Genomic DNA, 13,566 nt, shown 5'->3' with positions numbered 1-13,566 from the left:
GATCTAGGTACGACAGCAATGTGTCTGTTTTGCACTCCCTCTCCCCCCTGTTTGAGATTAAGAGAACTGGACCAGTAGCTGGAATCAGTCAAATCGCTCAATGTCTCCTTGTGTCACCTCTTTCCACTGGAAAGGACTTATTTCCGGTAGTCGGGTGGCTCAAAGTAGTGTGGAGTCAAAGTGAAGGGTTGGTGTGTTCTGTTAGTGCTCTCCCCTGCTGCCGCTGTGTGATGATGATGTCACTCAGTCCTCTGCCCCCCTACAGGACTAAGATCTTCCAGGACATTGAGAGGCTGATCCACCCCAATGACATCCTTGATAAAGTGGTCTACGACTTGGACATACAGAGGTGAGCGTCATCATCTTCAGTCCAGGAAACTTGGTGTGGGTGTCTGTGTGTGGGTGCCGTGTGTGTCTCACGGTGCGGGTGCCTGTTATTTCAGTTGCCCGGTGATTGATGACGGTGAATCTCTGAAGTTCAACTCTCAGTTTGAATCTGGCAACCTGAGGAAAGCTATTCAAGTCAGAAAGTGAGTATTATGTCCCATTGTTAGGTAAACTGGGAACAACATCAAAAATAAATGCGTTTTTCATGAAGTATTTGTTATATTCAACTTTGTCTCCCGTGCCCACACGTGTGGCCCATTTTCGTTTGCCTAAAGGTTGAGCTGATGTGATCTGCGTGTGTTCCAGGTTTGAGTACGACCTGGTCCTAAACTCCGACATCAACAGTAACCACTACCACCAGTGGTTCTACTTTGAGGTGAGCGGCATGCGCGTGGGGGCCCCCTATCGCTTCAACATCATCAACTGTGAAAAGTCCAACAGCCAGTTCAACTACGGTGAGCGTCTGACTGCATTGGTCATTTTTTGTTGCATTATTTAGCCTTTGATGTGTAGCAAAGCTGCCCTGTTTAGATAGATATGCTAATTCAGTATGTGGTGTGTGTGTGTATATAATTAACCTCTCCTTAGTAAATTGACTGCATGTACTGTTTTGCAGGTATGCAGGTGCTGATGTACTCTGTTCAGGAGGCAATTAGTGGCAGGCCCCGTTGGGTTCGCACCGGAACGGACATCTGTTACTACAAGTAGGTGTGATTGTCCTACTTTACCCCGCGAGCAGAGTCAGTAGGACACAGCCCACCGGACAAGTGGTGCACCTGTCAGGAGAAACGAGCCCCGTTCCAAAACTTCTAAAATGCATACTTCCGTCTGACCTGTTCCTTGACGTAACCACCGATCTAAATTGGTTGTAATAGGGAAGGTAACCTTGCTTTCTCTTATCCAATAACTTCGTGATCTGTGTTTACCCCAAGCAATCGAGGAAGGAAGGAAGGTATTTGAACAGGGCCATCAAATACCTTACTTGTTGGTCACTTTGGGAGGTCCTGGTGTCATGAATGTGACTTTGTTTGTTGGTTTCTGTTTGTTATTGTATCAAGCATTTGTGAACTTTTCAACCTCCCTTTACCCAGAAACCACTTCTCCAGGAGCTCGATAGCGGCAGGAGGTCAGAAGGGGAAGTCCTACTACACAATGACGTTCAGCATGACCTTCAACCACAAGGACGATGTCTGCTACTTCGCCTACCATTACCCCTACACCTACTCTACTCTGAAGGTACTATACACTGAGTGTACAAACCATTAAGGACACCTGCTATTTCTATGACATAGACTGACCAGGTGAATCCAGGTGAAAGCTATAATCTCTTATTGACGTAATTTGTTGAATCCATTTAAATTAGTGTCGATGAAGGGGAGAAGATGGGTTAAAGAAGGACTTTTAAGCCTTGAGACAATTGAGAAATGGATTGTGTATGTGTGCCATTCAGAGGGTGAATAGGCAAGACAAAATATTTAAGTGCCTTTGAACGGGGGTATGGTAGTAGGTGCCAGGCGCACCAGTTTGTGTCAAGAACTGCAATGCTGCTGGATTTTTCACGCTCAACAGTTTTTACTGTGTGTATCAAGAATGGTCCAGCACCTAAAGGACATCTAGCCAACTTGACACAATTGTGGGAAGCATTGGAGTCAACATGGGCCAGCATCCTTGTGGAACGCTTTCAACACCTTGTAGAGTCCATGCCCGTTCTGAGGGCAAAAGGGGGGAGGTGCAACTCAATATTAGGAAGGTGTTCCTAATGTTTGTTATACTCAGTGGCCGTAGCTTGCTATATAAAGCAGGCAGACAGGCATTGATGCATTCAGTTACTGTTCGATTGAACGTTAGAATGAGCAAAACGAGTGACCTAAGCGACTTTGAGCGTGGTATGATTGTCTATGCCAGGCACGCCGATTCTAGTATCTCAGAAACGGCCGGCCTCCTGGGCTTTTCTAGGTATTACCGAGAATGTTTCAAAAAACATCCAGTCAGGGGCAGGCCTGTGGGCCAAAACAGCTCGTTGATGAGAGGTCGAAGGAGAATGGCAAGAACCGTGCAAGCTAACAGGCGGGCCGCAAACAGGTAAATAACAGCGCAGTACAACAGTGGTGTGCAGAATGGCATCTCGGAACGCACAAGTCGTCGATCCTTGTCATGGATGGGATATTGCAGCAGACGACCACACCGGGTTCCACTCCTATCCGCTACAAACAAGAAGTAGCGGCTCCAGTGAGCACACAATCACCGGACAATTGAGGAGTGGAAAAACATCTCCTGGTCCGACAAATCCCGGTTCCTATTGCGTCATGCTGATGGCAGAGTCAGGATTTGACGTAAACGGCATGAGTCCATGGATCCATCCTTCCTGGTGTACTACCAATCTGCAGCAACTGCGTGATGCTATCGCGTTAGCATGGACCAACATCCCTTTGGAACGTTTCCAACTTGTAGAAACCATGCCCTGACAAATTCAGGCTGTTCAGGAGGCAAAGGGGGGTCCGACCCGGTCTTAGATGGGTGTACCTAATAAAGTGGCCGACGTGTGTATATCACTACCCCTATACCTACTCTACTCTAAAGGTAATATATTTCTACACCTACTCTACAGGTATAAAATATTAAATAAACTCTGGAAAAACTGTTTCACAGTTTTGGAGATTGAACATGTTAATTAGTTGAGGTGCAGTGGCTTGCGAAAGTATTCACCCCCCTTGGCATTTTCTCTATTTTGTTGCCTTACAACCTGGAATTAAAATTGATTGTTGGGGATTTGTACATTTTGATTTACACAACATGCCTACCACTTTGAAGATGCAAAAAGTTTTTTTTGGGTGAAACAAACAAGAAATTAGAACAGAACTTGAGCGTGCATAACTATTCACCCCCCCTCCCCAAAGTCAATACTTTGTAGAGCCACCTTTTGCAGCAATTACAGCTGCAAGTCTCTTGGGGTATGTCTCTATAAGCTTGGCACATCTAGCCACTGGGATTTTTGACCATTCTTCAAGGCAAAACTGCTCCATCAAGTTGGATGGGTTCCGCTGGTGTGCAGCAATATTTAAGTCATACCACACATTCTCAATTGTATTGAGGTCTGGGCTTTGACTAGGCCATTCCAAGACATTTACAGTGGGGGAAAAAAGTATTTGATCCCCTGCTGATTTTGTATGTTTGCCCACTTACAAAGAAATGATCAGTCTATAATTTTAATGGTAGGTTTATTTGAACAGTGAGAGACAGAATAACAACAAAAAATCCAGAAAAACGCATGTCAAAAATTGTATAAATTGATTTGCATTTTAATGAGGGAAATAAGTATTTGCAAGGCACTGTACTACTCTACTAGCCCAACGGAGTTCCACTGTTGTGTAAAGCCTCCTTATTGGCTGTGTTCCTGCCCAGATGCACCTTCAGAAGCTGGAGGCACTGCGGACCCCTCAGATCTACATGCGCCAGGACGTCCTGTGTGAGACTCTTGGTGGCAACAGCTGCCCCCTCCTCACCATCACCGCCATGCCCGAGTCCACCAGCAATGACCAGATCTGCCAGTTCAGTGAGTACTGACTGACTACTGTGGTGGGGACTGACCTACGATGACTTAAATATATCACTGTCTATCTGTCACATTACTGTCTCATTACTGTGTGTCCAGGGAACCGTCCTCTGGTGTTCCTGTCAGCGCGAGTGCACCCAGGGGAGACCAACGCCAGCTGGGTGATGAAGGGCACCCTGGAGTTCCTGATGGGCAGCAGCCCCCTGGCACACAGTCTCAGGGAGGCCTACATCTTCAAGATAGTCCCCATGCTCAACCCTGACGGAGTTGTCAACGGCAAGTAAGTGTACACACACACAAGTAGAATGTGCATATGAACGTGTGCACATACTTGGCATGGACACACACAACCTGAATACTACAGTTCCTTCAGAAAGTATTCACACCTCTTGACTTTTTCCACATTTTGTTGTTACGAAGTGGGGTTAAAATTGATTGAATTGTCATTTTTGGTCAACGATCTACACAAAATACTCTTATGGCAAAGTGGAAGAAAAATTATAATATTTGTGAGAGAAGAAAAATAGAACACTAATATATCTTGATAAGTATTCAACCATCTGAGCCATGTTAGAATCACCTTTGGCAGAGATTACATGAGTCTTTCTGGGTACGTCTCTACGAGCTCTCCAAGTCTGGATTGTGCAACATTTGCCCATTATTATTTTCTAAATTCTTCAAGCTCTTAAATTGGTTGTTGATCGTTGCTAGATAACCATTTTCACATCTTGCCATAGATTTTCAAGCAGATTTAAGTCAAAACTGTAACTCGGCCACTCAAGAACATTCACTGTCTTCTTGGTAAGCAACTCCAGTGTAGATTTGGCTTTGTGTTTTAGGTTATTATTCCTGCTGAAGGTGAATTCATCTCCCAGTGTCTGGAAAGCAGACTGAAGCAGGTTTTCCTTTAGGATTTTGACTGTGCTATTCCGTTTATTTTTTTATCCTGAAAAACTCCCCAGTCCTTAACGATTACAAGCATACCCATAACATCATACAGCATCTACTATGCTTGACAATATGGAGAGTGGTACTCAGTAATGTATTGTATTTGCCACAAACATAACACTTTGTATTCAGAACAAAAAGTGAATTGCTTTGCCACATTTTTTGCAGTATTACTTTAGTTCCTTATTGCAAACAGGATGCATGTTTTAGAATATTTAGAGTATTCTGTACAGGCTTTCCTCTTTTCACTCTGTCATTTAGGTTAGTATTGTGGAGTAACTACAATGTTGTTGATCCATCCTCAGTTTTCTCCTATCACAGCCATTAAACTCTGTTACTGTCTTAAAGTCACCATTGGCCTCGTGGTAAAATCCCTGAGCGGTTTCCTTCCTATCTGGCAACTGAGTTAGGAAGGATACCTGTATCTTTTGTAGTGACTGGGTGCATTGAGACACCGTCCAAAGTGTAATAAATAACTTCACCATGCTCAAAGGGATATTCAATGTCTGCTTTTTTTTCTTTTGTTCTTATTTACCAATAGGTGCCCTTCTTTGTGAGGTATTGGAAAACCTCCCTGGTCTTTTGTGGTTGAATCGGTGTTTGAAATTCACTGCTCGATCGAGGGACCTTACAGATAATTGTATGTGTGGGGTACAGAGATGAGGTAGTCACTAAAAATTCATGTTGAATATTACTGCATATAGAATGAGTCCATGCAACTTATGTGACTTGTTAAGCACATTTTCTACTCCCAAACTTAGGCGGTTGAATACGTATTGACTCTAAACATTTCCGCTTTTCATTTGTAATTAACTTTGACATTATGGGGTATTATGTGTAGGCTAGTGACAAGAAATCTCAATTGAATCCATTTTAAATTCAGGCTGTAACACAACAAAATGTGTTACAAGTCAAAGGGTGTGAATACTTTCTGAAGGCACTGTATATAACAACAACTCTATTTCTTCAACCTGCTTCTCCCTCTACCACTCTCTCTCCAGTCACCGTTGTTCTCTGAGTGGGGAGGATCTGAACCGACAGTGGCAGAGCCCCAGCCCTGAGCTGCATCCTACCATTTACCACACCAAGAGCCTGCTGCAGTACCTCGCTGCCATCCAGAGGGCGCCACTGGTAAGCCCAACCACTCTTACATACCGTAACCGCCATATGTGTGCCATAGCCCACGGTACCCTTACAGCGCTGGTCGCACGTGGCTAACTCGGTCATGCTAACCCTTAGCCGTAACCTTAACCTTGTCACTTTCCCCTAACGGTCGTGGCGGGAGAGCCAGACTGACGAAGTTCGACTCTCTTCATAAATTCAGTCGTCCACTTCCCTCCTTCTGGTGTGTAGGTGTTCTGTGACTACCACGGTCACTCCCGGAAGAAGAACGTGTTCATGTACGGTTGTAGTTTGAAGGAAACCGTATGGCAGACCAACATCAGCGCGACATCCTGTGAGCTACACGAAGACCTTGGCTACAGGGTGAGAGACACACATACAGTACACATACAGGAGACTCACACATATACTGAACAAAAATATAAACGCAACAGATTTTTACTGAGTTACAGTTCGTATAAGGAAATCAGCCAATTGAAATAAATGTATTAGGTCATAATCTATGGATTTCACATGACTGGAAATACAGATGTGCATCTGTTGGTCACAGATATCTTAAAATAAAAAGCTAGGGGCGTAGATCAGAAAACCAGTCAGTATCTTGTGTGACCACCATGTGCATTATCATGCTGAAACATGAGGTGGGTGATGGCGTTGGATGAATGACACGACAATGGGCTTCAGGATCTCGTCATGGTATCTCTGTGCATTCAAATTGCCATCGACAAAGTGCAATTGTGTTCGTTGTCCGTAGCTTGAGCCTGCCCATACCATAACCCCACCGCCACCATGGGGCACTCTGTTCACAACGTTGACATCAGCAAACCACTCGACCACACGCCGTACATGTGGTCTGCTGTTGTGAGGACAGTTGGGCCTCTTGCCAAAGTCTCTAAAACGACGTTGGAGGCGGCTTATGGTCGAGAAATTAACATTAGATTCTCTGTAAACAGCTCTGATGGACATTCCTGTAGTCAACATGCCAATTGCACGTTTCTTAAAAATTTGAGACGTGGTATTGTGTTGTGTGACAAAACTGCACATTTTAGAGTGGCCTTTTATTGTCCCCAGCACAAGGTGCACCTGTGTAATGATCAGGCTGTTTAATCAGCTTCTTGAAATGCCACACCTGTCATGTGGATGGATTATCTTGGCAAAGGAGAAATGCTCACTAACAGGGATGTAAACAAATGTGTGCCCAAAATTTGAGAGAAAAACGCTTTTTGTACGTACGGAACGTTTCTGGTATCTTTTATTTCAGCTCATGGGGCCAACACTTTACATTTTGCGTTTTATATTTTTTGTTCAGTGTACTTACACACACACACACACTGACTGTTTCTCTTTCAGATCATCTCCTATCCATCCATAGCGTATCCTCTCTCCAACACAAACGAGCCCTCACTGGCTGTTGTCTATTGGTGTTGCACTCCAACTCTTCTCCCCTTTTCCCTCCCTCAGACTCTGCCTAAGATCCTGTCCCAGACAGCGCCGGCCTTCAGCATGGCCAGCTGCAGCTTTGTGGTGGAGCGCTCCAAGGAGGCCACGGCCCGCGTGGTGGTGTGGAGGGAGATCGGAGTCCAACGGAGCTACACCATGGAGAGCACACTCTGTGGCTGTGATCAGGGCAAATACAAGGTGGGGGTGTATCCCAGCAATGGCAAATGCAAGGGGTGTGTGTGCTAGAGAGTGTTTGGAGTGTGTTTGTGTCGATACAGCCTGGTGTGTGTGTGTGTGTGTGTGTGTGTGTAGACCATAACCAGGAGGGGGAGCCATAGTCCTTTAAATCATACTGTTAGTAACTCAAAGCTGTGTGTGTGTGTGCTAGAGAGTGTTTGGAGTGTGTGTGTGTGTGTGTGTGTGTGTGTGCTAGAGAGTGTTTGGAGTGTGTTTGTGTCGATACAGCCTGGTGTGTGTGTGTAGACCATAACCAGGAGGGGGAGCCATAGTCCTGTAAATCATACTGTTAGTAACTTAAAGCTGTGTGTGTGTGTGTGTGCTCGCTCCATGATGACTGAGTTAATGTTCTGCCCGTCAGTCTGTGAGTGTCCAGTGAGTACAGAAACCTCTGTCAGCTCTACTCCCCCTCTCAGCACTGGGGATTGCCAATGTCAACATCTGCAGAGCCCAGGGGCAGGCTAGGGTTGCCTGTTTTGCATGGTCCCTCTCCTTCCATCCCTGCTGATTAAGTTATGCATGTGGAGAGGGAAAGTGTTTGGACAGATGTGCAGGGATCGTGTTTAGTTGAGGTTCTATTTCCCGTGGTCCCGCCAAGCCAGTGTCCTCTTTTTAGTTTTGCTCTGAGTCTTAATGCACTGCAACACAATCATGTTTCTGCTACAGACCTTTTACTGGAAGCCCACTGTAGACTTGAGAGCTTGCACGTGGGACAGAAGTGTGTGTGTGATAATAATTAGGTTGGTGCTTATGGTTGTCCAGTTTCACACAAGTACAGGTCTGTATCATAAGCATGTGTAAATTGGAAATGTGTTTTTTCCATCTTCCAACTCCCCCTGTGACTCCTAGAGTGGAGTCATGGTCAGCCATTATCAATGGTGACCTTGGATCAATTAGGGTTAAGTGCCTTGCTCAAGGGCACATCAGCAAATGTTTCACCTTGTCGCTTTAACCACTAGGCTACCTGCCGTGTGTGCGTGTGCAGTGTTTTGCAAGTGTTAATTATGTGTGCTTGTGTACACAATGTGTTTGCACAGTAAGTGTTAATTACGTGTGTGTCCAGGGGCTCCAGATAGGCACCAGGGAGCTGGAGGAGATGGGAGCCCAGTTCTGTGTGGCTCTGCTCAGGCTGAAGAGACTGACCTCGCCCCTGGAGCTGAGGAACCACGCCCACCTTCTGGACGTCGAGAGTGACCTGATCGAGACACGTTGCAAAGTCACCAGGTCAGACACATGCACACAGTAAACTAAAACTAAAACTGACCTTGAAAAAAACTACACTGAAACTATTATCTTTGAATGCAAAACTAACTCATGTCAAATAAAACTCATCATGAATTATGTTTAGCTTTTTTTGTTCTTGGGGTAAAAATCGAATGGGGTTTTCAATTTTCTGAATCTGGTGGGTAAATGCTGCCCGTAGATGCCGATGTTTGAAATAGGCTTCGCTTGTGCGTCACAATCAATAGTTATCCCTAGCTAACGGGGAAGAAATCCGAGGGCGAGCACGGGGCGTGACTGGGCCAAGCTTGTCAAGTTGCTGGAGCCGTTCCCAATCCACGCTGACCCATCTTCAAACTGACAGCCAGTCACTTCTCAACCTTGAGGCACACTTGCAGTCAACTAGTGTCGCAAAACAGTTGGGACAGGTCCTCCTGAAGTCACAGTGTGAGCGCTTCACATGCACGCTGAATCTTCTGGCAGCCAACTTCCATCCAGCCCCTGCAGCAGCTTGACTGATGGACCCAAGTGCGTCTCTGGCACTTCGCTCAACAGAAATGGAGCCACTGATGAGGGAAGCAGTCTTTCGTACTTCAACAAATAGGACTGTACAACCGTGGAGCAGCACAACCCCCGAACGATGCCAGCACGTTGAATCCAGCAAGCGTCTCGACCCACAGTTCTTCAGAAATATAGGTTCCTCGCAGTGAAGATTGTGTCTGAGGTCACTGTGCCTGACGTCTAAAGGGGGGGCTTGTTTACAGAGTCACCTCTCCAGTTCTGCCAGGCGAGGATGGGCTGTTTTATCCGAAGCTGTGCCCTGTGGCACTGAATATGTTTTCTGCCCCCCTGCATCCCAAGCGTTAGAGGAGAGAATATTCAGCGTGTCATCAGGCTTGAGAAACCGAACGACTACCTCTCTGGAACGCAGAGTCTTCTTGAAGATGAACCAGAAATGAATGATCGGTTGAACAGAAACACACACACACACACACACACTGGCTGGCTGTGAACTGATAGATTTGCTTATGTTTTTTTACTGTCGTTGCAGTTATTATAATTTATTTTTTTAAATATCTTATTTTTTTTATTTTTTTTACTCCAAATACAAACCTTTATATAAACAACAACTTACAGAAACACTCAAACAATGACTACATTTCATCTGCCCTGACCCTTATGGTCACACCAGCTGTTTTTATTTACCCTATTTTCTTGCATCAGTCTAGGTGCTTATCCTTGAAGTCACGTTAGGATAGATGTATAATTTAAACCTAACCAAACCTACGTCCTGGCCATGGAGTTGTATGGAGTCCTCTAGTGGCCAAAAGCCTTTGTTAGCATGTGCAGCACCATTGAGGACTTTCGACATTTTGACTTAGTCAACTGGGAGGGACTTTCAACTTCATTGGCTGATCCCTCCCGATGATCCGGTTGGCATGGCCTGGTGGCCCGGTTGGAGTCGTGACAGCCGAGTCATCAGGAAGGATAAGCCATTTGTACTCATGAAGAAGAAAATGTACTCTTTCAAGATGGAGATGGCCTCAATGGCGCTGCCCATGCGCTCACAGACACCATCATGACACAGAGATGTTATGTCTACCCAAGTCTATGGTCCTGGCCCCTTATGTATTACTGCCCCCACCCCCCCCCCCCAGTGGCAAGGAGTGACATCCCCAAAAAACAAACTATATACATACAACACATAAATGGCTCCTAGCCTCCCAGCATAGGCTACATTTATCCCTAACTCTAAAACTGAAACTAAATAATATATAAACATCAAATGGAAGTATTCATCAAACTGAAACAAAATAAAATAGAAAATGAAGCCTAAAAATGAACTGAAACTAAACTTCAAATAAATATTAAATCACAAAACTGTAATAACCTTTGTGTGCGCGCGCACACACACACACACACACACACACACTCGTACTCTAACTTTTAAACCATACAGGATCCACTAGTTGAATTGCCAGTTGCAGTGTAGCCAGCACTCAGGACAGTAGTGTAGCGGCATTGTTCCTTGTCATCATCTTAAGCATCCTCATGACCTGTCAATGTTGCTCCTTCTTACAAATCTCTTCTCCTCATGTCTTGATTTATCCATGTATAATTGATGTATTTATTTATTGAAGCCCATCAAGCAGCCAGGTTAGAGACCTCAGGGCTTGGCTATAGGATCATAACAGTTTATGATTTTATGCTTTTTATCATTTAATATTTAATCATCAGACCTATGATATCATAATAATAATAATAATAATAGGATTGTGTGTGTGTGTGTGTGTGTGTGTGTGTGTGTGTGTGTGTGTGTGTGCACGCGCGCACATACACATGCTGCGTGTGTGTGTAGCCGGTCCAGTGTGAGTGAGTGTGGCCCTTGCAATATTTCTCTAATGGACTGTAATGGCTCAAGCTCTCTCACTCTGGGATCTTAACACTCCTCTCTAGACAGCACTCTGTCCATCCAGCCCATTACACAATTACACCCCGTCACACCCTCCTCCTAATCCACTTTACCTCTCTCTGGGGCGGGGTGAGGGGGGAGCAGGGGTCAATATCTGAACCCCCTCATCCACTGTCTCCATGGGATCCTCTTTCAAAGCCCTCACACCATTAAAAACCATTAAAAACCACTAAAACCACTAAACCTCGGAGACATTTAACCATTAAACCACTAAACTGATGCATAAAAAGAGAAAACGATTAGTGATTTAATGGGATTTTTGTTGTTGGGTTAGTATACTTTTTATTACCCGTCACTAGTTTTATCTTTCTGAATTTCTTTCTGAAATCATTTATATTTAATTTCTGTCCAGACCCGGGTTCAAATCATTTTTGTTGGCTTTCAAGTACTTCGATTTTTTTTAAATTGAGCCTGCCTAGAATAATGGACTGACTGTTTGTTGTGTTGTTGTTCAGCAGCAGCCCGAGTACGTACGTGCTGGAGGACGAAGAGCACTCCTTCATGGAGGAGGTGGACTACAGCGCAGAGAGTGGAGATGAACCCGACAACGACCCCGACACCGCAGACCCCCACGATAACCACCTCTCCGACTCCGAGTCCAACAACCACAGAGACTCACTCACCTAGCTCAAACCCCCTGACCACCACTTAACCACTCTTCACCCTGTCCCTTTTGTGACCCTAGCTTGAGGAATTTCTCCTGACCATGTTGTGACCTACCTATGAAAAACTCAGGGCTAGGAGCCAAAGTTTTTTTTTTTTTTTTTTTCCCCTGGTCAGGACAAGTGTTCAGGAAAAACTCCTGTCTCTACAGCATAGTCCAAGCCACAAACTCTTGTTGCCTCCTAGATGAAACAGACCTTATTTTCCTTCCCTCCTACCCCCGCCTCCCAGATATCCCCCATTTTGCTCTGACCTCACTCCTCCCCCCCTGGCCTTGGTGCATTATGGATATCACATCCATACTTATCTGCCTTGCATATCTCAAACAGATATAGATAGAATGGTCAGAAGTGTTGTACAACGAATAGACACATTAGACAAATAACGCACGTTAACACAATGGTTTTGGTGCAATGTCCCCATTTGTCATGAAAACGACAAAAGTGTTACACACAGAGATTCTATAAATCTCTATTTACATAATGTATGTCTATATGTAATTATATCGTTACACACAAGTCGAAATGGAATGTACACCTCGGTCGTATTTACCTAAAGACTGCAGTATTACACAATGACCAACTAGTAACAGTAACGCACAATTAGCCTAACCAGGAAGTTAGCAAGCAAAGTAGAACCGTTTGCACATGTAGCAAATCAACATACATACCGTACGCATGAACCCCGGGGTACAGGAGAGAACAATCCTCACCTAAAAGGTCAGAAGCTCAGCCCAAAGCTGAAGTTGATGTTGTGGGTCTATTTTGCGGTACTGAGAAGTACATGTATTTCTCCAGTCTGTCTGTAAGCTTAGTTGGTTGCCCGTACACGGCAATGGTACTCAATTTTAGAAAGGGTGTTGCTTTTTGAGAGTAGCATAAGAGATTTGTTTTAGTATTTTTTATTTTATTTTCCCTAGATGTAGGTATTACGTTTCGGTTGCGTATGTACAGTCAGTGCATGGCTATTTAATGTTATTTTTGTAATTTATTTTGTTATTTTATTTGTGAGACGCGACCCTGTATGTATATGAGGAAGTATGTGTGTTTGGCGTGTGTATGCGTTTTTGGTAGATGGAAATGCTAGTCTACCATAGTGCAGCCAAACGCTCAAGGTGTTTGTGGGAGTAAAAAAAAGCAACCTGGGCGAAACCTTTTAATTTGATTGTAACACACATAAGTTGACGCTTGCTATGAAATCATGGGAAATAAACGTGAATGTGAACAAGTCTGTGGATCATTTGGCTGTGTATTATTATCCGTTTAGTAAATCTCAGTTTTTCTGTGGTCTTGGGATATTGTTTTGAAGGATGTGTGTGTGGTGTATGTGGTTTGAGTATTTGGGATGCGTTTTGAATTTGTAGTGTTTTTAGAGGAGTTTGTTTATTCTGTTTGAGTGCAAGTGATGTGTGTGCCCTCCACTAATGCCCCTCTGGCAACACAGAGCATTCAGAAAGTATTCAGACTACTTTGCGCCATTCATCTTTCCCTCGATCCTGACTAGTCTCCCAGTCCCTGCCACT

The 13,566-nt window shown here is 44.6% G+C and overlaps 1 protein-coding gene across 5 annotated transcripts in view; it reads left to right on the top strand.

Moving 5' to 3' along the window:
* Positions 1-13,273, top strand: part of LOC115199821 (cytosolic carboxypeptidase 1) — a 44,010-nt gene extending 30,737 nt beyond the window's left edge. For 2 of the 5 annotated variants that reach the window (XM_029762292.1, XM_029762293.1), the window contains exons 15-26: positions 248-349; positions 444-530; positions 694-842; positions 1,004-1,091; positions 1,479-1,623; positions 3,790-3,940; positions 4,040-4,220; positions 5,890-6,019; positions 6,242-6,373; positions 7,472-7,648; positions 8,751-8,911; positions 11,837-13,273. In XM_029762292.1, the coding sequence (XP_029618152.1) occupies positions 248-349; positions 444-530; positions 694-842; positions 1,004-1,091; positions 1,479-1,623; positions 3,790-3,940; positions 4,040-4,220; positions 5,890-6,019; positions 6,242-6,373; positions 7,472-7,648; positions 8,751-8,911; positions 11,837-12,008 (1,675 nt within the window). In that variant the 3' untranslated portion in view covers positions 12,009-13,273. The remainder of the gene's footprint in view (positions 1-247; positions 350-443; positions 531-693; positions 843-1,003; positions 1,092-1,478; positions 1,624-3,789; positions 3,941-4,039; positions 4,221-5,889; positions 6,020-6,241; positions 6,374-7,471; positions 7,649-8,750; positions 8,912-11,836) is intronic. The other 3 variants (XM_029762295.1, XM_029762294.1, XM_029762291.1) reach the window with 3 other exon arrangements.
* The last annotated feature ends 293 nt before the right edge of the window (positions 13,274-13,566 follow it).

This window comes from Salmo trutta, chromosome 9 (assembly GCF_901001165.1).
Source record: "Salmo trutta chromosome 9, fSalTru1.1, whole genome shotgun sequence".
Classification (NCBI taxonomy): Eukaryota; Metazoa; Chordata; class Actinopteri; order Salmoniformes; family Salmonidae; genus Salmo; species Salmo trutta.
Note: the sequence above shows the minus strand (reverse complement) of the source record. Positions and strands in the feature narration are given on the sequence as shown.